The sequence below is a fragment of the Anser brachyrhynchus genome (genome assembly GCF_964034855.1).
Source record: "Anser brachyrhynchus genome assembly, chromosome: 9".
In the NCBI taxonomy this organism is placed as follows: Eukaryota; Metazoa; Chordata; class Aves; order Anseriformes; family Anatidae; genus Anser; species Anser brachyrhynchus.
The window spans coordinates 9,283,827-9,306,353 of NC_137703.1; the positions used below are offsets into that span (position 1 = coordinate 9,283,827).

Here is a 22,527-nt window from a genome sequence, read left to right on the forward strand (position 1 = left end):
ACCGCCACAGCCTACTCCAGTTTAAATCGTAGGAAGCCACAGGAGAACCATAAGCCTGTGGCTAGAGGCCTGAGGAGCAAAGAAAATTGGTCAGCAATGTCACCGTTTTAATTATTTGAATGCTCTTTAGAGCACTGCTCAGTGCTCTGCTTCCGTTCCTTTTCCGCAGCATTAAATAAAACCGTCCTGACGTGACTGAGGGCTGCGACTCGGGGGGACGCCGCTCCCTGGCTTAGCAGCTGCCCCCGTTGTGTCACACAGCGCCCGCTCAGCTCTGCAGCTCTATTGCTTCCTCGGACTTCTCCCCTCACTGCTGAATTTGGAGGTTGATTTGCTAGCTAAGAGACTGCACTGTGGCCACTCTCGGTTCTCAAGTGATTTGATGAGTACAGGTGAAAAAGGGTCACTTAAAATTCTGTCCGGAGAGAATTCGGTTTGAAATGCCGGTGGTGGGCCTCGTGGCCAACCTGCCAGGAGCTCCGTGTGTGAGAGGGGTGGGAATAGCTGTGCAACTCTCACCTCTTATCCTGAAGATCTGGAGAAATGACAGCTACCATTATTTGGGGATTATCCCAGTAAAAGTCGGTGGTGTTCTACTGAGGGACAGTCCTGCAGTATTTCACCTTGAAAAATCGTCAGAGGCTGGGAAGCCGTTTCCCTGGTCCTCGTTTTCAGTCACGTGAGGCTTTGTGATCACAGGGATTTCTTGGATAACACCACGAAGCTTTAGGTTTGAGGGTTGTACCCGCACTGAGTGAGGAAGGAGGCGTGCTAGCGAAGGACAATATTATCTCTGTTTAACACTATTGTGAAGATTTCTTATTAAATTTATATATTGTTGGTACTACAAAGAATTTCATGTCTTTAACCCAGCGATGCTCAAAGGACGTTCCTCTGTGAGACAGCAAAAGCTGTCACAGGGAGTGTCTATAGAAAGCTGAGTGGGGTTTTATATGCAGCCAGGAAGACCTGCAACAGCGCTGGGGCCGAAACTCTTCTAGGAAGGCCTTGGTTGGTGACAGACAGAGAAAACTCAGATAGGGACACAGGGCCGCTAGACTGAGCCACCGCAAGTGTCACCAGCTGCTTTTCAGACTGAGAGTGAGGGCTGATGTACGGACTGTATCCTGGAGGGAAGGGACACAGGAGATGAATGTTGAGAAACGCTGCTGTAGCCATAGTAGAGGAACAGCAGAAGCAGCAATGCAGACGCACTCACATTGTTCCTTGTGCCTGGGAATGCTTCCCCTGCGGCTACAGCATAATAACTCATTTTCTTTATCCTTACAGTACATGGCATTTCTATGGAGATGGGTGCCAGTTAGTACTGGCTGTGTCGGTGCCTCTTATAATGAGGAATTGTTATCCCTGACTCTGTTCTTTGTGCTCTTCCTCCCACTGGAAAGGAAAAAAATTCTCTGTTCAAGTAGCTGACCTCGAAACATGGACACAGCTGGGAAATCCGAGCATGTCCGGGCAAAGCAGCATATGAAGTACATATGCTTTAGCAAAACAGGGTTTGAAAAAGCTGAAAAGCATTGTCAGTCAGTGAAGCAGACCTGACAAAACTATTCATGCTGCATTTCAAGAAAGGAGTCATTCGAATTTTATGTATTGCCATTTAATAGCGCTCCCTGCCCAGTAAATCTATTACTAAATACCGAATCTGTTACTGAGGTCCAGGTGCATGAATACAGGGCTGTGCTCGGGGTACACAAACTGACTGCTTCCAAAGCAGTTATGGAAAATGTGTCTGTAAGAGGCAAGTGTTAAGGGGAAAAATGATGCACAGTTACTAACTGGAATCACAAGGAAGTACAGAGCAATTCTACTATTTTTTATTTTAGGAAAAAAACGAGTAGCTAGGCCAGGTGTAAGTGAGCATCTGTGAAGTGTGGGGTCTGCAGGTGCTCTGCTACATATCCTCGCTTTGTGTGGCTGGAAATTGCAAAAAGAAAATGCAGCGTTTCTTGAGTTCAGAGATCCCCGCAGGCCGGGATCCCTTTTGTAAACTTGCTGCTTCTGGTAACAGATAAAGAATTTACTAAGTCTGGAAAATGCTGTCTGGTATAACGTAGCGCTGACTCCATTATATATAAGACAATTTGTACGGTTTAGTTAAGGTGAATCCTAGCTTTAAAAATCCGAAAGCTAGGAAAACTCTTTGTTCCAGGGAAGTTAGAAACCCAGTCCTGTGTATCTGAAGCCACAGTAATTCAGATCTGAAGTTACAGTAACGCAGATAGTAGTAGCCATTTCGTTACATCCTGTACCGCCTCTCCTGCAGCGGGTATGCGGAGGCCACCCGCCTTCCCGCTGCAGAAATTTCATGCAGCTCAGTACTGGCACTTTCAAAATAAATGGCTGGGCGCTGAACAAACGGGAGTCACGGCTTTACAACGAAGCAAAAAGTCCCTGGGCACCTGCCTGGCATGTAACTTCTGTAATTGCCTGCAACACACGGCCTGCGAGAACTCAGCGTGTTCCTCAAACGGGAGAGCTGCTGCCCTACAGGGGGGAGCTTGTTGGCAGGATGCCGCCATCACGTTATGCTGGGGCTCAGAGTCGGGGCTGGTTTTCCCTTTTTTCCCCTCCACACACCCAGGCGAGCACTGATAAAAGTACATAAGGCTTTTTCTTTTCGCCATTGACACAGCAGAGCAGAAGCTTTCCGTATACCAACCTGTTGCACTGTCGCGAAGAACAAATGTTAGTTGTGTTGCTTACTGAACGCCGCAAGGTTGTAACTAAGAGAATAGACTAGGTTATTTGAAGCAGTTCAGAAATGACATGTGTTCTTCAGGTTTTGCTGCCTGCATGGTAATTATCTTGTAGCAAGTGCTGTTCCTGGTTAAAGATTCATGACCGTCTCTGAGACTGCTCCCCTGGGCCTGCACAATTCCAGTCTGGTAAAGATCTTTCTGGCCCCTGTGTCTTTTTACTTCTCTACCTAGAATAGATTTGGGCTGTAACACGTGAGAAATACAGGGAAGATCTGACTGCTAGGACAATGGTAAATTGCCATCACTGTCTGGGTCCTATTACATGAGTCGTGTGTCTGTAGTGTATTTTTATTCCTTTGAGCTGGTTTTCCCTCAGAGGCACACAAGGCGTACAGTACCCCAGGATCGTATTGTGCCTGTGTATCTGCTGGAGGACAGAGAAGACACATGTGCGTGGTTGGGAGTATCGATGCTTTCAGCCTGTGCAGCAATGTGTTCTGATTCTTTGTTCTTTTTGTAGGCATCGACGCTCTCATTATTCTTTATGTCATATCCAAAATTATTGAGGTTTTTCTGGTGGGTACTAAAAGGAGGTACATGCTAGGAAACACTACAGGTGGAAGGGAAAAATACATTTTTTTCCTGCCACTTCTTTAGTGCTGTTGGTGTGTGATCAAAAGAAAGGACTGACCTGATTTTCTGCAGCGCTCAGCACCCACACATCCCAGGGAAGCTGATGAGGAACGCAGGAGCTTACTGTTTTTGAAATCAGGCCCAGAATATGACTCATAATGCCATGAAGGAGATACTTGACAACTAAATGAAAAAATATACAGGGAGAAGGTACCAAAGCATTTTTGTTGAACATTTTATTGTGAAGTAATCTTTCGGCTGGTGTTTCTATCACAAAGCTACAACTGTTGTATAGCTCTTTCAACAGTTTCATTGAAACAATTTTTGCTGTATTTTAACTAGAGCATCCCTGTATGTAGAGAAAACAACTGCTGTAGGTTTCAGTCCCCTATATTTTGTAGCAGGCCTTTGCAAGATCCTGGCCTCAGCTCTGTTCTCTGGAGGGTGAAACTCAGTTGGGCCCAGAGTCAAGTTCTCAGCTATTTGCACCTGGTGTTGTGCTCCGTGTGTTGATGCTGCTGCTGCACGCCGATCCTTCAGTTAGCTGTCTTGCCATGGCTGTAACACAGCCTATATCTTGAAATAGCGAACCTTGCCAGGGCATGGAGGAGGAGGAAGCGCAAAGCCAACTGGGCGAGGGACTTTATCGTGCTGAGCAACCTCTGGAGCTGCTCTCTTTGCTACAGATTTTGCCAAAAGCACAGAAGAAGGAAACTCTGAAGAGCTGGATTCAGATGCAACAGGGCTGTTGTGGGAAAGTCTGAGGTTATGGTTAGTGAAGCCTTGTCCAGGGCTGGGTACCAGTCCTGCTGATGTGTCTTGGCCTGGGTGAGAGAAGGTAACTCCGGGCTGGAAAAGAAAAAGTTTGTGTGTGTGTTACAGTTATTGCATGTACAGTAACTGTGTAGGTTGCTTGGGATTTATCATATACAGGTCATCGATACCTTACTAGGTACCCTTCTCCTAACTAGGCACTGACTCCCAGCCCAGATACAAAATGTTTCTGACCAGCAGGAAAGTTTTGATTTGGATTTGAACACACATACACAGGAACCCAGAAACACATTTGTAGTATCCAGTGGATCATTATCATCAAATTCTGTGCTATGTGAACTTTCACTGCGATGTATGCGGCTAGTGAAACATCCAAACCGAGCTGCTCCTATAACCTGTATTCCTTCTTTCATATATCTTCTAGACAGTTAATTACTGTTGTGCTTCCAAGAGCTTTGGTCTGTAGGAAGTACTCGGTGACCAGTTAACTCTTCTCAAACCAATTGGAGGGTATAATACCTGGAGACCACTCAAGTCCTGTGCACACAGGTTTCTCACTTGCTATAGCAGTGCAGCTCAGGGTCCCTGAATTCAGTCAGGTCTAAGGACTGCCAGTAGCAAAAGCTCCCAGTTATTTGATCTACCACAGTTGCTCTTTTATTTTTTATACCTGGCTGCCCCTTCCCCTTAGCTGCGCAGAATTTGGTTCCCTTTGCCTTACTGGACACGTGAAGCTCCCAAATAGTTAGGAAAACAAACCACGTTAAGCATGAATGACAGAGGTGACACAATTCCTGGCACAGAAATCCATAGGACAACCAGGAGCCACCTTATCTTATTTTTTGGGATACAAAGTTAAACTGTTAAGTTATTGCAGATAGCTAATGCAGTCTACAGTGAAAGAGGTAAACTCAGGGCAATTGCTTCAAACAGTACTGGTAGGCTAGAATGCTTTGGAAAGGAAAGGAGTATCCACAGGTTTGGTACCTGGTGTCCGTACAGCTCGCAGTCTACTTGGAGATCCTCTTTGGGCCGTGTTACCATTGTTGCTCTGCAGAAACCGAAATTCTGGCAAAGCATAATAGAGTCAAGAGAAAATAGTGAGAAAATAGAGGAGACCTGCATTAGAGTTTTTAATTTCAGTACATTTAGGAATAGCTACATCTCATGCTTTATCTGAGCAGTAAAGTGCTTGCTTTTTAGCATGTTGGACACAAAAGCCAAACTGTTTAAATGTGTAACCACCAAATAAGGGGAACTCCAGTATTCTTTTAGAATAAGACTGTTTGTGTGTCTGGATATAAGGGAGGGAAGGAATATGTAGGAATCTAGGTAAACTGTTCCCATCCACTGAATCTGCCTAGGACACTTTTGTTTCATCAGAACAAAACAAACAAACAAAAAAAAACAAACACACGAATTTTAGCATGATGAAGTATATAGTATAGTTCTCAAGAACCTATGCATGAAAACAAAGCATACCGACAGCACTTTAATTGTAGGAAGATAAAACAGTCTACTTTTTTGTTTTGTGTTTGTGTACTGCCCGCTACAAAGGAGCTTGATTTCCTCAGGTGCACTTATTAAGAAAAGTAAATTATAATATATATTCTGTTTATTAAAAATATTTTGTGTTAAGGATGCTCTCGTCCTCAGCCCTTTTTGAAATATATTCAAATGCATTAGGATTCAACCCAGATACATCAGAGAGAAGAGAAAGGTGTGATATAGCTTTAGAAAGCATGCATTGAAAAGCGTATCATGGTGGTATACAACTCTTGCACTTTCTTTCATTCTCACAAAGATCTATTCCTGTACAAGTGCAAGTGCATCACAGCATGTCTCTTTTCTACCTCTGAGCTGGCGAGATCAGGATGGATGCGCTGGCGTACTTACAGACTGATCCTCAGGAAGCAGTTGACAAGCCTCCAGATTAGCTTTAGCCTCTTCTGCTGTGCAGTTTGTGGCAGCCACAGCAAACTCAACAGAGACCATGTGCACCGGGTGATACTGATAAAACAGGAAGAATGTTTAAATGACTTTGCAGTGTTTGCAACTGCAGAGCTGCTGGGGAAAGATAAAAGGCAAATGTTGTGACTTGTAGCTCTGCATCTCCCACAGAAGTCAAAGGGAATCCTGTGGCTAAGATGACACAAAATGCTTGGGAAATCAAGAGCAATTCAGTAGGGCAATTTAAAGCAAATTCAGATCTGTTTGCACGCATAACTAGTTACCACTGCTCAAGCGCCATGGAAGAAATGCTCTATTTACATGGAAGGGCAGACTTAGTTCTAGTAATTACCTGTATTTTGGCTCTTCCAATCTCAAGGAGTCTGAGGTAGGCATCAGGGGTTTTGCTGTTGTGGTCATTGAGGGCAGCAGTTACAGCTGCTAACACCTCAGTGTTGTTTAGACTCGCAAGGAGCAGGCAGTCAGGGCAGAGCTGGAGAACATCTTCACGTGAGTCTGCAGTAGGAACAGATTATGTTTCAATCTCATCAGAGGTTGCTTTGAAAGACGGTGCAGACCTATTCAGTGACGCAAAACGCTGTGTTTCACCATCTGTCCCAAATTATAGCGCAAGGATTTTTTTCAGCACGAACTATAGATGGCAGTATTTCACACGACTTTTGCTTTTCATGTCCTGAAGTCTTCATGCAAGCAAAAGTCTTGTGGGCTTCAATAGTGCATTTCAAATGCTCTTACTCAGGTGTTAATCATTTTTCTTTCTGGCAAACTATCCATGGCACCAATGAAAAGATGCCACAGGTCACACAAGAAATGGTGGAAAAATTAAAGTCTTTTAATTTATCGGAATTGTGTTTGCAAGAGTGTGTTTCATTCACTCACCAGTTTTAAAAACAGTCCTGAAAACAGTGCATACCCAGCAAAGAGCTCTCACGCAGAGCATGCAGAACAGATTCCACTTTCCCATGGCAATATCAAAAATGCCGGGTTTAGTAAATAAAGGGCACCTGGCAAAGGGGTTCTGAAGATCAACAAACTCTAGTAAATTCAGACCAGCAAGGAATCAAATTCTTCAGGAAAAGCCTCAGTGCTTCAGTGCCAGCCATCTCTAGGTCAAATCTGGGAAGTGCTCCTGAGGTAGGCTTAGCATATCTTAGCTGTTAGAGTAAAGAGGAGCTAAGAGAGGGGGCCAGGTTTGTAGGTGAGTGAAATCATAAAAGGGAAGAAGTGACTTCCAGAACAGCTGGTTTTAGAAAACCCATTTTTGTTTTTCTTTTATGCCATATTTATACACAGTACTTGCCAGTGTTTTAGAATTAGAGGGGCTAGTGAACTGTGGCAACTGCTATAGCAATGCTCCAGCCTTTAGATTCAAACACAAAGACCCAAATCTTTACCTGCATGTGAGTGGCATTTACTAGCAAGTACAGACAGCTTTCCATTCAAGTTCTGCAGTTTAACATCACAGTCACCCTCAACTGCCTAGAGAGAGACAAAAATCAAAGGGTTACATTGTACAGATAGATAGGAATTTCTGAAAAAGGCAATGATTGCTATATTCAAAAGAACAGATCCTGGCCGAGTGTTCCTGCAGAATCAGCCTGATTGCAAAGACCTTGGCAGGCCTGTCCTGATGTCTGTGATTTTGTAAAAGGCAGACCCGGACAGCAAAATTCAGATCCTAATCTGGATCTCAGAAGTATCAGAAATGCCGCGGTATCTAGGTTATAGACGTTTAGTTCAGGTTCCTCTCTCATAAAGAGCAGAGAATACGAATCCTTATGAATTAAGACCTTCTGCAGAGCTGTTTGATAACACTCGCGCTGTAATCTCGGCTGGTCAGTGGCCATGGTAACAGCACTGTGCTGCCTTGTGTGAGCTGGCTCGCATGCAGCATCCAACAGGGGAGGAGATGTCAAAGGCAAAGCTGAGAAGAGGGAACAGTTAGTTACCTCCCCCAGCATGGAAAATGGGATCCAAGCCCTGGTGAATACAGGGGTGCATTTAGTCATGAGCTCTGTGAATTGGGCCCCGATCTAGAAACAGGAGGCTTAAATTGTCAATTGCTCACTCTGCTTTCTGCTTAGGAAGCAAAGCTGCCTGTACTCAGACAACATTTCCAGTGCTTTGCTTAGGGGAAGCTTTTCACAGCTGGATCACACTTGCATAAGAACAAAATATCTGAGGCCAGTAAATTCCAGCGGAGCATTGCTGTGAGGGCAGAGCCCTGGCTGAAGGGAATAGCTCTGCTGCAGTCACTGGTGGCTAGACTTGACGTAATTTCCCTAGTTAACACCCCACATGCAGCCAAGGGAAGGTTGTGTTTGTACCTTATGATCTAACTGATCATAACTGGCCCCGAGCATCAACACACTGAGCTTGTACTTTTGCACCAAGGTAGTAATGCTTTGGATACTCACATGTTCTGTGAAGCTCCTTACTGTGCAATTTGCAAGAGGTGTAGGGCTAAGAATGGGACATGTGGTCTCCAACAAGTCAAGTTCAAGAAACAGTATCTCATTATTTGGCCCCTGGAAGAAAAAAGCAAGAAAAGTGGTATTTACTTCTCAAAACATCACCAGATTTCTTCCCTGGGGCTGAGCTGTGGTCTCTTGCTGACTGTTGTTGGGTAGCTCCAGGTATATGCTAGAGTGTCTGAATAGTTCCTTACTGTATAACTTCATAAGAAACAAGACCTGCTTTTTTAGCTGGAGTAAGTCTAGATTGTCCCACTGATGTCCCACTATTTTTTTTTTATCAGCTAAAGAGCTGGCCCATAATTTTTCAAAAGTCCAGTTTGCATATAGTGGGTCGGGTCTCTTAAGTTAACTTGATTTTATTTTGTTGGGTAGTTTTAAAAAATCAACAGCTGGTTTTGTTGATGAAAAAAATCTGTATCTATAACCAGATACCAGATAAACTCCGCATACTGGTGTACGTTGGGCTGTCCCATTTACTCCATTGGAATTACACTGAATTCCACCACATAAATTCCAGCCTCAATATTCATGTTCTTTATGGACTGACAGATCTTTTATGGTTGTTCCCAAACATTTTCAACTCTAATGTAAGACATGTGAATGGCAGGGCAGCAATGAGGCTCCCTAGCACTGAAATTAACTCTGAGGTTTGAGTCGTGAGTGATTCCTTTTAAACCAATGAAGTTATTTTAGAGTAAAAGTATTAAATGAGAGCAAAGCACTGTCACCAGTGTTTTTGTGTAAGTAACCTTGGGGACACTTCTAATCTCATTAATGATTGCTCCATTCTCTTGTAAATGACATCTTCTCTCTCTTGTCAAGTAGCAAACAGCCCTGGAGTTTCATTCTCGTTAATAATTGCAGCCCTTTCCAATGGTTTGAGAAAATCAAGGATTCTAAATGTGTGCATGCGTTGTATTCATGACCATTTCTACTGCCTTTCTAGATGGCTAGAATGATGTGAGTAGATCTTAGTGGAAATGAGACTGCAAAGCACAGTTACTTCCATTCAGCTTCCTTGTCAGCTCAATGGGATATTAGGTAAAATTCATACCTACTCCAAAATCACTAATAGCATGGAGTTACGGTAGGTATGCATTTAGCCAATAAATATTACCTGCGTCATGAGAATTATCCTCACAGTTTCTCTCCAGATTAGCTACCGGGCTCATGAATCAGCACTGTGAGTGATCTGCCCTAGCAGGCGTGCTGCGTTTCTGAACTGAGCTCTTTCTAGCATTGTACCAAAATAACTTAACGTTTCTCTCCCCCCCTCTGTTCTGCTCTTTGAGAGATGCATTCCAGTGACCTGGATTCTCAACCGCTAAAAGGTGGCATTGCACCATTTAAATCAATAGAGCCCTGCTGATTCCCCCCAGGTGAGGATCCAGCCCTTGGCAGGGCTCGTTGGTCATTTCCAAGCGTTCCCAGTTTAACGCAGGGCTCAGCGTGCAGTCTCCTCACTTACCTGCGGCAGCACGCGGACTTGCTCGATTCTGTTCAAGGCAAACTTGTATCCGTGGTGGCTGTGGTCATTAATGTAATTCACAGCTACCTCAGCTGCTGCTTCAGATTCTGGGTCATCGCAGCCCAAGGGAGGCGGGGGAGCTGTGGGTACAGCTCTGTGAATTGGAAGCTGAACAAGCAGTATTAAAGCTAGTAGTGCCTTCATGGCACCCAGAGAAAATCGATCCCTCTCAGAAGTAAAGGTCTAAGAATACTGTTCAGATGGTGGCTAGGTAGCTGGAACCGGGGACTCATTTATATAGTACATACCACAGACTTTGCATGAGTGCATGTCTGATATTTGTCCCGGTTCCAAGAATGCATTGCAAACAACAAAAGAGAAAAGTAAATGTTAGGACATCAGGCTGACTGATTAATATTGGCCAAAGTAAATTTTATCAGGTAGGACATTGCGAAGTCTGCTAAAAAGAAGAAAGCATCAGCAAAAAATTAAGATAATTTTTACATGCTCCTCTACCAACTAAGTACAGTACATGCAAGAGAAAGATGATCCCTACTGTTAAATGTGGAGAGATGCTAGGGCTGGTTAAGCTTTCTGGTAGACAGGACACATTCTGTTAGGGACCAAATCTCACCAGACACCCTTGTAAACTGGGAGAGCAGAACCATGATAAATTAGAAAACAGAATTTGAATCGGTTCTAAGGATCACATTCAGCAGCGAATTTAATTATATAGCAGCTTTTGTCACTGAATTCATTTGGAATAGGAAATGAGACGTAGTTTCTAAATCTTTTGCATCAGCTCTTTATTTCTCTGATTAATCTGAATATTTCCAGTAATTCCTGTTCCGATATTCAGATTTTATTCTGCAATGCAGGTGTTTTGGAGAAATTTTCATGGAATATGTTGTACAGATTTGAGGGTTTGATATAAGACCTGAAAAGGCACAAAATTGTTTTTAAGAACTTAGATCAAAATTAGCTGCTTAAATCTAGACTAGTGTGCCAAAAAAAATCCCCATCCAGTTAGGCACGTATTATTATGGTTTTGCATTGCTCAGCTGACCTAAACAAAACAAAGTTTGTTTTCCATCTAAGGTCATTTGAGTGCCATGAGCTGGGCACTGCAGTGCCTAAATCCCCAAGTTTTAGTGTGCCAGATGAACTCTGAGCATACCTAAGGCACCCCGATAGACGGTTCAAGCCAGAGAAGGCAATGGTGGCTCTCCATAACCGTTTAAGAGTTAAACCAGTTTCCTAGCAAGTAGGAAATGAGGTACAAATCTCCCACGTCTGAAGTTGTGCCTGGACTTCCAGAATGTGGATTAGCTTTACTCTGGAGCAGCCACCTCACCTGACTTTCAAATACCTGAATGAAAATGCCCGAATTATGTATAGAAAGAGAGCGAAAGGGAGAAGTGTCAGGCTGCTGGTAGCGATTGTGTGATTCAGCCAGAGAGCAGCTTAGCAGTGCTGGACCCCGCCTTTATATTTAGTTTCACAGTGTCTGTGTGTACAAAACAATGACTGGAAAACAACAATGTTCTGTGGAGCAGAATATAGCTTCTAGGATGTGTTCAGCATTTATGGTCTTTAATTAAGGCTTTGTATTTTTCTCCGGATAGACTCTAGCTAGAAAGACTGTAGCTCAATCAGGAGAAAAGTTTTTTTCCTGTGGGGATTTTGGCATGGGTTTCTACGATCCATTTTATGGTGGTGATCAGACTGAGAATTGTGAAGGTCCCCTCTGGCTTTAAAATGTCTGAACTTCTGTTGTCATTTTCAAGGAGTTCAGGAATTAGTTGCAAATTCGAGATGAATAGGAGGACTTCAGCATATTTAGAAGTTTTCACTTTCGATAAATATTTCTCAGCTTGTATGATAGTGTGACGGGGACTAAAAGACAAAAGGTGAAAAAAAAGTCGAGTCATGTCTCTACTAGAATTTGGAAACGTGGAAAACAGCATAAGTAGGAATGGTTCTGTTGGACAAATGAAGTGATGAAGGAGATCTGGAAGAGATTAAAAAGGTGAAATTATTTCCTTCGGCTACAAAGATGGAATGATTTCCTTCTTTTATGTGTAGGATGAGGTGAGCTCTAGATACTAGGATTTGCATATTGAAGAGATTCCTGGGGAAAAGAAAGGCTCTTTCTATCTCATGCAGGAAAAAAAATACTCTGAGCATGATTGATTTCTTCCCTTTGCTTGAAATCAGGTGTTGTTTGGCATTTGTTCTATTGTGTGGATGATCATTTGTCTTCTTGACTTTGACCTGGAACACTTAAACGATGAAGGTTTTGTGTCCCAAAATCACCCACCCTTTGAGTGTTTGTTGTGGGTATCTTTTAAATCATGATAAATGTATTTAGAAGTTAGCATTTGACTTTGTATTTTTAATCCATGCTTCAATTTCTAATCTGTGAATCCTTAAATTCTGTCTTTCCTTTTTTTTTTTCTGTGAAGCATTGAGGTAAATTTCCAACAGGTGCAGACTGAAATTGGTTTTCACCTAAGTGACATATAATTACAACTGTGAAGGACTTGGACCATGATTTATAAATTAAATGTTATCATTGCTCAGTTTCTTAGGTTACATCTGCTCCATTTCAGAGTTGCAAATACTGTAGGTTGTATTACATTTCTGTAATCAAGCTCTAGGTATTCCTAAACATATCATATAAATCAGCTCAGACAACTTCAGGGTCCGTTTTCAAAGAACAACTTTAAAACCTCAAATAGCAAACAGAATTTATTATCTTGTTTCTTCCCTCTCCCTTGTCACTCGCATTCCATATTCCATTTACCAAGCAGGATAAAAGGGAAATACTTCGGAGTCCACTGAACCTCATCGCAGTTTCTCTGGAGGCTTCCCCAAGACCTTCCCCTCTCGGTGACTGCCTGAACTTTCTTCTTTGGCATGCTGAGGACCAGAAATGTGCCTGCATGACTATCAATATTCAGTGCAATGCAGGGGGTTTGCAGCTAGCACTTTTTTGGGGTGACTTGTGATATGCGTGAGGAAGTGGGTATTTGTTTTTTATGCTTGGAAATGGCATTTGAAAATGCAGTCAGGTAGTTTGGCTACAGGTGTTACAACAAAAGAGCCTTTTGCTGTTTGGATACAGACGAGCACAGATCTGCCTGATTATTCCCTTGTGGAAGGGAGATTGCTGATGTCAGTTCCCTTGCAGGCCTGTGTCCCGTCACAGCTGGCCCTTTTTAGGCACCCTCCCTCAAGAGGCAATAATTGCAGAAGCAACTTCTCTTTGAATTCAGCACAGATCTATTCTTTCATGTCTGGGGCATAGTAAAAAGTTGGCCTTTTGTAGTGGCTACGAATAGTTCTTCCAGCCCAAGAAAGTGAGCCGACTTCCACAGGCTCCTGGACAGAAGGTCACATCTTGACCCTGCTGAGGTGAACAAGTCTTTCACGTCAGTAGTGTTAGACTTTGGCCCTAGTGAAATTAGGTTGCATGGAAGACTTGACAAGGCTTCACTGTGATGGAAATAGAACAAGCTGGCTTTACTGCCCTTGTTATATAAAATACAGTATTGATTCCACGCTCAAGAGTTGAGGCTCCACTGAATCTCAGTTCTTAATAATTCATATAAACTGCAATGGAAAGGTGAGTTGATGGTATTGTTTTTTTTTTTTCTCTCTCCCCTTTTTTTTGGTTGGATGCTTAGAACAACTAGTGATGATTGGAAGCTCGCTGCCCCTGCTCGGTGTCATCTGAAAAAAAGCAAAGAATTGCTTCCACGAGATGTCAAGTTGGAACCTTTCTGAGCACCAAATTCAAACAAATTAAACAAGCAAACAGATAAATATAATCTTTTTAAAGCTTCAGATTTAAGTTGAACACTTGTGGGGATTTCTGAGGCTCTTTTTTTTTTTTTTTCAAATTACTGAAACATCGTTTTTTTGGTACAGCAGACAGAACTGGTCCAGTTCTCTGCACCACATCAAAAGATGCATTTCTGAGCAGTCAGGCATTGTACAGTACTGCAAAACTTAATCACCTCTTGCTTTACACTTGATTAAGTACATTACTTTTGGATCATCGAGTTCACAAGATATTGGAACATTAGGGTTGTCTCCTGTATGGCCATCACCTACACAGAAACCTGCACATAAGGCAAGAAAACATCTGCAGGGAAGATGTTATAAAGTCACCGCTCTTGTCAAGGCAGCTTTTATTGTCTTTTTTAATGACAGTGTATTCAACATTTGAAAATAAAATGCATGAAAACCTACAGAAATTTCTTACTGTAAGAAATAAAATGTGCAGAAGTGGTATCTAATTTGGGAGCTCCTAGTTTTTGGTGCCTACCCAGAGATTCGTTTTCACTGAACTTTGCTGATCTTGATTTTTCTCTCTCTCCCTTAGCTATTATTTCCATTTTATAGTTATTTCCCACATTACTCCTGTGTTCTGAAATAACTCACTGGTTTTGGTAAAATGTTTCAATATTGTTGGGTAAAAAGATCTATTCTAAACATTAGAGGAATTTAAAAGTTGGGCTAACTAGATGCCATTCAGTAAAAGTTTAGGGATTCATGGAATACTGGAGATGTAGCAGGACTGAGAGGGTTGAAATTTGGGCTTCCAGAAATAGTACTGATTGTTTGAGATAAACGTTATTTGCTGGAGTTTCCTTTCAAAAACTGTATTGCTTTTTTGAAAGAGCATGAAAAGTTGTTGAGAATTCTGAAATTTTTACTGGAATTAAAGTTCTAATTTTTGACCATCTCTCCCAGACAAAGCCAACCAAATCTATTTCTGTTCTGTTCTGTCTTGTTCTATTTTGCTCTTCTATTGTCTGTGCCACTGAAATACTTGAGTGCCTTCCAGAAGTACATCAAGTGACATAACTAGCATTTGTTACATGAGAGTCTATTCTCCTTTTCTTCCCAGTGGGAAGCTTATATAAGATGTTTTGTCTTAGCGAAGTTTTTGATTGATTTAAATTTTCCTCTCCATTTCCGCATTTTCTCTGCTGTGTGTTTTGATGTTGCAGCCAGTAACAACAAGAGTTTTCTGAGATGAGGGTTTTCAAGCCTCTTGTATGACTCTTAGCCTATGTTATGCTACACTGATATGTAAGTCCGCCCTTAATTTTTATACTTTTTATCCTTTTATCAAGGTCAGAGTTACTTATGTTGCCATGCAACTCTTAACAACAGGGAATTTTTGCTTCAGTAGGGATGTCATGGTTCTCTCAGTTTCAGGCCTGTGCAATGTGACGGCTGTGGGAAAGTTTGCTGGAGATGGATAGGAGGCAACTGTGAAATCAGAGATTAGCAGTTACTGACGTTTTTCATTTGGCTTCATGTTCCTATGCTGGTTTGGGTTTCCAGCTTCTGTGGGTGCTCACCTTGATCAGTGCCTCATAGCAGAACCCAGAACAAATAAAGCAAGATACCTGGGAAGAGACTGTGGAGCTGAACAGCGGGAGCCAAGGGCGGATCTGGTGGCAGAAACAGAATATTTCTCTCTGAGTAAACAGACGCCCTATGGTCAGGCCGACCTCTTCTTGTCTCAGCGATAAGCACGTCAACCTAAGTGAATTTAAACTCCACTTACCATGAGAACCAGTGGCGGTCCTGGCGTTAGCAGGGTGTCCACAGACACACAGCCCAAGTTTAAAGAGGCAAATTGAAACATGCGACATTAATTCCTTCTACTTACAGGAACATTAGAAGAAGTAAATTCACAATTGGTCTGGAGACTGTCATGTCCTATGATGCTGCTAGTCTCTTTGATGGAAAACTCCATGTGATAACTCCACAGGTTACCTTCCCTTGCTGAGTTAAATCCTGAAATTTAGTAGCAAGTGTTAGGGAAACCTGCTGTGCTCTTGGATTCCCACATGCTCAGCTGCAATGACATATTTTTGATGTGAGAAACCAAGTTCACTCTTGGCATTGTAAGTGAGTGCTTTTTGCACTGAATATGGGAGGAAAAGCTGTACATTCATTCTTATGCTGTGGCAGTCTTTAGCTTGCTATTTGTTAGACAAAGGAGTGCTGCCTCTAAGAACGTGAAATTGGTACTTCCCTATACTGAGCTACTGGTTTGGAAACACTGCATGTGTCTCCTTGTGGGGGCTCGCTGGCATAAGTGAGAGGAGGGTCCATGCAGTTACAGGACTGGGGAGAGGCGGGTGGGAGGGTGGCAAATTGCTGTGTTTTCTCACCTTGGAACACTCCTTCGGGGGCATGACAAACACAATCAATATCTCAGTGAGATTTACATAATTCTGACAAGCAAAAGAGTTTTGTTTTTTTTTAAATTAAAGTTATTTATTTTTGGTGAGGCATATGATCAGGAAGGGTTTTTTTACTGCTATTTGTCCATGTCATCCATTTATTCACTCTTTCTGCAGCCTTTGAGCCACATAGCTAAAAAGCTAGAACTAGGAGAGGAAACATGATGTGGACATTCTAATTTAATAGCATGGAGGCAATACGTTACAACTTTTTTTGCAATAGGGGAAGTGGGTCTTTCCAAGTCAGTGCAATTTGAAATAAATTATATAGACATTTCTTCTTAAGGATGTGAAATTTTCCATGTTAGACATAAAGTACGGATAACTTTTGTGACAGCAAAGTAGTTAAACTTACAGCTTTCCTAGCTGAGTTTATACATCAGTTTTCACAGCAGACCTGGACTCCAAGCTGTCAAGAGCAATAAGCATGTGGTGCTCTGAACAGACACAGGTGCCCAGGTGACCTTCTCCTTAGTGTCTAGAAGAAAGGGAGATGTGAATGTAAGCATCACGGGCTGATTAAAAACAACATCCAGTGTCACGTTTGTATAAAGAGGTGAACATCAACACCTTTTCCTGATACACTTGTGAATTTGTTAAGTCGTGTAATGGCAAAGGAGAGCGAGCTGTAGCTTTGTTTACATTCAGCCGAGAGATTCTGAACCTAACGGTGGTGTTAAATTCTACCGGTTACAACGTGTGCTGTAACTGGCAGGTGCTGAACACTGCTTTTGTTCTTGCCCGCATGTAAAAATAACTCTCGGAGCCACACTGGTGAGGCTACACCATTTTTTGGTGGGCATCTCAGCCTTTTTCTCTGGCATATCCCCTCTGCTTGAAATTCCCAGCCATTGTCGGTGTTCATCTCTTGAACTGCCATATAGCCCTGCAAGGTCTTGAGAATCAGGTACTCAGGACAGGCTCAGGGAAATGCCAGCACAGACGGACAGATGCGTTACATGTGCTGTGGAGAGCTAAAGCACTGTTGCAAGGAACTACTAGAGACTTTGTACACAGAGAAGCAAATAAGTGGTATTCCCTGTTCTGTAATCAAAAGCCATTCTTGGCTGGGGGAGATCCCTACAACAACATTCTTGCCTCCCCCTGAGAGAAGGAAGCCAATGATTATTCCGTTACCCTTCATTATCATTCAGTGTGGTATAAACTGGCCAGGACTTGAACTCTCAAGTGCCCAGGAGGGCCAGTACATGAATATACCTTGTGTCAGCAGAGGCCATTTCAAATAATACAGATGATGACAGATTGATGTTGGTAGCTCATTAGGCAAAGCACTGACCGAGACATCAAATTCCTTTCAGCAAGAGTATGGCTAGACTGTTTGCTGTTGTGTATTAATGGAGAGACACATTTTTCTTCTTTGATTTCTCTTGCTTCCTTCTTCCCACGTTTGCGTCAGACAGTGCTGGCTATCAGATCTGTCATCATGCTTGACTTTCCTAATGCGAACAGCTGTGCCAGAAGAACCTAGGTGTAAAGCTAAACCAAATCTGTAGATACAGTATAGAGAGAACATTTCAACAAAAGACCTATGTTCACAAGCCTCCTGTGGCCTACAGATTTTAATGTAACACTTGGCTTCTAGCTAGTCCAGATCCGATAGTACAATCTTCCTACTGACGCCTGGAAAGATAGAGAACAGATTTGTGAAGCAGTGTAAGGTGTATTTAGGTTGCCACCTCCTTGATATGCTGCTGACTTCTGCACTTGTGGATTATGCTTTCACACTTTTGGAACATGCTTTATCCCTTGCGGTTAAGCTGGCATCCTGTGGGCCAGAGCTGGCTTTCTGCCTCTTCCTGAGGAAGATGAGGAGCAATTCTCTAAGCAGAAAACACTGTCACAGTCCTCTGCTTACCTGTCACAGTCCAGCAGAGCAAGCCAGCTGACTTCTGCCAGTACCTTCCTCCCCAGTGATCTGTCTGTCCGTGCACCCCAGCGGAGTGCAGTGGGCAACTTGTTGCAGAGAAGAGAGAGAGGTCCAAAACTTAGTGGAAGAAGGAAACCCTAGGCTATACTTGGCATTTGTGCCCTGCAAGGCTGAAATACTGTGTCGGCTGGGGGCCAAGTAAGGGCAAATGCGTCTGAGGCTTATTGGCCAAGTGACTACCCCCAAAGGGCTGGTGCTGATGCCAGAAGAGAGGAGTCCACAGCTGCACAAAACGGATCAGAAAGCTGAGATGGACACCCAAAGGAAGAAATCAAAGCAAGGAGAGAAAGAGGGGAATACTCGGCAACTGAAAAGATTCCAGGGTGAGAATGGATGCTAAAATATCTGGGACTCAGATAGCTGTCTGCTGCAAAGAGCTTATTAGCCCATGTGTATGCCAGACGGTTGATCCAGCCTCATTGTACAGCATCATCTCTGGAGGTTCTTTGCAGTCCTGCAGTTCTATGGCTTTGTGATTTGATAAGTAATCTTACAATACACTGGGTACTTTATCCTCACAGCTGGTATTATACTCAGTGCTTTTCATATCCAAAATGGTTTTACAAAGTGTATCTGAGTAACTGTCCCTTGGAGGCAGGAAGAGACAAACATTGCATTTATACAAAATATAATCTTGGAATAAACAGCATTACCATTTTAGTATGGTAAATGCTATAAATGGACCTGATTGCTGCAGTATAAAAATGATCTCTTAAAGTGAATATGCATTTTTCCCTCTTTGCTGTAGTTTGCAGTGATATCCTTGTCTTTCAGCTGTGGTCTATGGTATACCTGTACAGTAAACTGCAAGACCAGTGAGGAACCGCTTTTGATAGAACTAACTTTAAGTAACGTCAGTGAGGAATGACGCTATGGCACAGTAGTCAGACATTTCCCACGTTTGAGTGTTGTGCTAGGCATCTTAACTGAAAAGATTATTGTTAACATTATGTCTAATGTTGCTAATCTGATAGTTCACATACCTTTTATTGATTTTGTTTGAATTGAGTTTGTAACTGTTGATTTGGTCTTAATTTATTTAACCAGTGGCCAAATGCACTGTTTTCTCAGTAATTCTTGCGTTACAGAGAGCTAGATGCAATGACAGTAACTGAGTCTGGCAGTCTACCATCTGGGTACACACTAATAAAATAATCATCTGCATAATTTTGGAATTCATTGCAGATACTGGGAGAAAAATGTATTGGGTTTGATCTCAAATTGCAGACAGCCCATTAGAATAATAATGATACAAATAATTTCCCCTAAAATCCTGGAATGGTCTCTGGTGGGATTTGTTTTACATGCATCATGAAGCTGCCTATGTTAACTTTTCTTTGATATCAAAGGTAAATAGAGGGTGAATGATTAAATAATTTCTATTCAGTTTTGCTGAAAGTAAAGTTTCACTCAGTGTAAAATGAACAATTTTGGCTCTTTATTATAACAGTAATGTGGGAGGCAGGGTCCTTTTTCTTGCATCACTAAATGATAAACTAAATTAGGGCCTACAGACCTCAGCCACAATTGGGTCCCATTGTTAGGATCGATATACATTTGTAAGGAGAAGACAGCTCACTCTCCAAGGAGTATATGCTCTTTGGCCTTTTCTGCATTCTGAAATCAACTGTAACTCACCCCAAAGCTGCCCCAAATGAATCCAGGAAAAGTAATAATTGCTTAAGAAGCACGTCTCTGCCAGAAGGTATGTGTGGCTCCAACACACCGGCACCATACTTTATTTGGGAGTGACTTCCCCTATTCAAGTCCAAGGGCCCTTTCTGCAGCTGGAGCTGAACACAAAACAGCTCACCTGGGGGCAGGAGGGCCCCCCCATTAGGTTATTTCCTACGTAGTTACTTCCATTCTCAATTGCTGCTTTGTCTCCATCCGGTTTACCAAAAACACCGGAGGTGATGCAGCAGTGTTTGTAGAAGTGTTGGAGCAATGAGCCAGACTGCTTGGTATCTTCGGTAGAGTGAGACAGGGACTGGAGAACTGCATATATTTTTGATCTCGAACACCACACATTGAAACTTCCCATTAGCTGAAGTCTGTGAAAAGAGTTGTGGCAGGGGAAAGCAAGAAAGCCCATGAAATTCCACTAAAATTAAGTAAGTTGGAAGAGCTTTTAAGGAAGGCCAGCCCAGAAGTGATGTAGTTGTGTTTGTGGGTTTTTTTGGTTGGTTATTTTTTTTAATAAGATCAAAACAATTATTTCTTACTTACTGGCAGGGTTATTGAGCCTGTCCCCTCAGATTAAGGACAATGTGGGATAGTTATCCCTAAAGATTGTACTCAGGTTTTTGGTGCTTGGATATATGGAGAGGACTTGAGGTGGGAAACCAGTCTGACCATGTTGGAAGGGACAACTGAATGGAAAATTATCAAAGGCAAAACATACCAAGGCAGTGTTAAATAGACTTGCAGAATACAGGAAGCTTGTGGTAGGAGAGATGGAAGGGCATGCAGGTTTTCCCAGAGTAGATGTTCGAGTTTGCTGTGTAACAAAGGACAAAGAAATCTGACCTGAAATGGAAGGAGAATGGTGTCCATGGTGTTGAAGAGAAGCTACTAGGGCAGAAGAACCTGAGCCTACAAACAAAAATGCTTCTGGGTAGTTAGGAACTAGAGGAGGTGCTGTGTATGGGGTTAAGTACGTCGTACCTGCAGACAAACTCTATGCTTATAATTTTTAGCATTTAAAAAGCTGTGTGAAACCCATACCAGTCACGTGTCCCAGACAGGCATATTGTGAATTCAGGGGTTTGTACCATCCGTGAGGTGGTGAACGTGCTGAGAGAGAACTGAGGAGACGGGGCTGGTAGCAGGTATTTAGCAATGGGCTCCACAGCTGCCACTGGTAGGTGTTCTGCAGCCGCCGCTCCGTGCCTGCGGACCGATGCCAGGAACCATGCCTAACGCTTCCCACTAGCAGCAAGCTCAGGGCAGCCTGGCAGGTGTCCATCAGAGGTGCTCAACCACATCTGTGACGCTGTGACAGGTTGGGGAAAACAGGGCAGGCACGGAGGATGGAGCAGGCACAATTCCCACGTCTGCCCCTAAGGCATGGCTTGACGTTGCCGGTCGGCTGATGTAGGGGAGGTCCCATCCCCTGTTCCTAGCCACGGCCTCTCACCCTTCTCTGGCATTCCTCCGTCATTCGTCTTGCCATGTGGTGAAGTGATGCAGGGAGCGGTGCCAGCAGCACGTGAATCATTCATTATGGTAAGGTTAGTGCTTTGGCAGACCGACTCCATGAGTTGGGCTCACAGAGGTCCGGTGAGCAGCTCTGCTGGCATGAGGGAAACGACAGCGGCCAGCAGGAACCTGGATAATCTACCCACTGAGTCACCGAATCATAAAACTTCGTTTGGAAGGGATCTCCGGAGATCGTCAGGGCAAAGCGCAGACTCAAAGCGAGGATATCACCAGCGCTACAATGGTGGTTGGAAGCACCAGCTCTGTCAACTTGAGTGTCTTTGCGTGTGAAGCAGGGGAAGCTGAGGGACTGTTCGGTGATGTATCCGGAGACTTGAGGGTGAAAAGTACTGCCTTAGCGTGAAGGACTTCTACGACCATGCAATAATGTCGGGTGCTAAGCGTTGGAATTGTGTTTTTCCTGGCCTTCATATAAGTTTTGTGATATATGGACAAATGTTTTAAGTACAAGGCTGAATTTGTTTGCATATTGGGATTTCTAAGCAAGGCATGTGAAAAAAATACAGTGATGTGTCATTGAAGAAGGGGTGATACACAGCCCCATATATTCATCTGTTCCTCAGTAGGTTTAAAATTAGTGGTTGCCTGGAAGCTGTTCCTGTTGTGATAATGGCTGTCATATTTATCTACCTAAACATGGTGATGTCAGAAAAGAGGGACCTTCTTTGCTCCTTTATAGTAGCTGTTTCAGACTGGAGCAGTTATAACCAGTGCCTTTAAAAAAATATTTACTTTTCATCAGACGTTTACATAACATGTTCTCCAAGGGAACAAATACTGTGTTTCAACATAGTCTGAAACATGAGAGATGGAAAAGAAGTTAATGAACAACATTTAAGTCAACATCAAAGCGCTTTCTTTCTCTAGTAAATACCCAGACCATCATGTTATGATGCAATAAGAAGAAGTTCATGGTCAGCCTCTTTCAGCTCACTCTTTAGTACATTTTTGAGACCACGTGCAAAAATCCTGAACTGCCTGGGAAAGAGTTAACTGGAGTCAGGGAGCATTAATACATAGATACACCTTCAGCTGACCC

General features: G+C 42.9%; 2 protein-coding genes across 2 annotated transcripts in view; one reads left to right on the forward strand and one right to left on the reverse strand.

Annotated features, from left to right (window-relative positions):
- Window positions 1–22,527, forward strand: part of SENP5 (SUMO specific peptidase 5) — a 174,902-nt gene that overhangs the window by 49,205 nt on the left and 103,170 nt on the right. The window lies entirely within an intron of this gene.
- On the reverse strand, window positions 3,578–10,325 carry AHSG (alpha 2-HS glycoprotein). The gene is made up of 7 exons (XM_080604320.1): window positions 10,047–10,325; window positions 8,519–8,629; window positions 7,496–7,580; window positions 6,433–6,596; window positions 6,027–6,140; window positions 5,118–5,198; window positions 3,578–4,205 (listed from the first exon to the last, which is right to left on the reverse strand). Exons 1-7 carry the CDS (start codon window positions 10,248–10,250, stop codon window positions 3,927–3,929), a joined length of 1,038 nt encoding a protein of 345 aa, XP_080460446.1. The 5' UTR covers window positions 10,251–10,325; the 3' UTR covers window positions 3,578–3,926.

Excerpts from the sequence above, each read along its gene's own strand:
- AHSG (XM_080604320.1), bottom strand. The coding sequence starts at position 10,250 with ATGAAGGCACTACTAGCTTTAATACTGCTTGTTCAGCTTCCAATTCAC. Across the intron at positions 6,597-7,495 it reads TAAATGCCACTCACATGCAG|ACTCACGTGAAGATGTTCTC; the intron begins GTAAAGATTTGG and ends TTCCTACTGCAG. Across the intron at positions 4,206-5,117 it reads GCGAGCTGTACGGACACCAG|CCCGGAGTTACCTTCTCTCA; the intron begins GTACCAAACCTG and ends TTTCTTTTCCAG.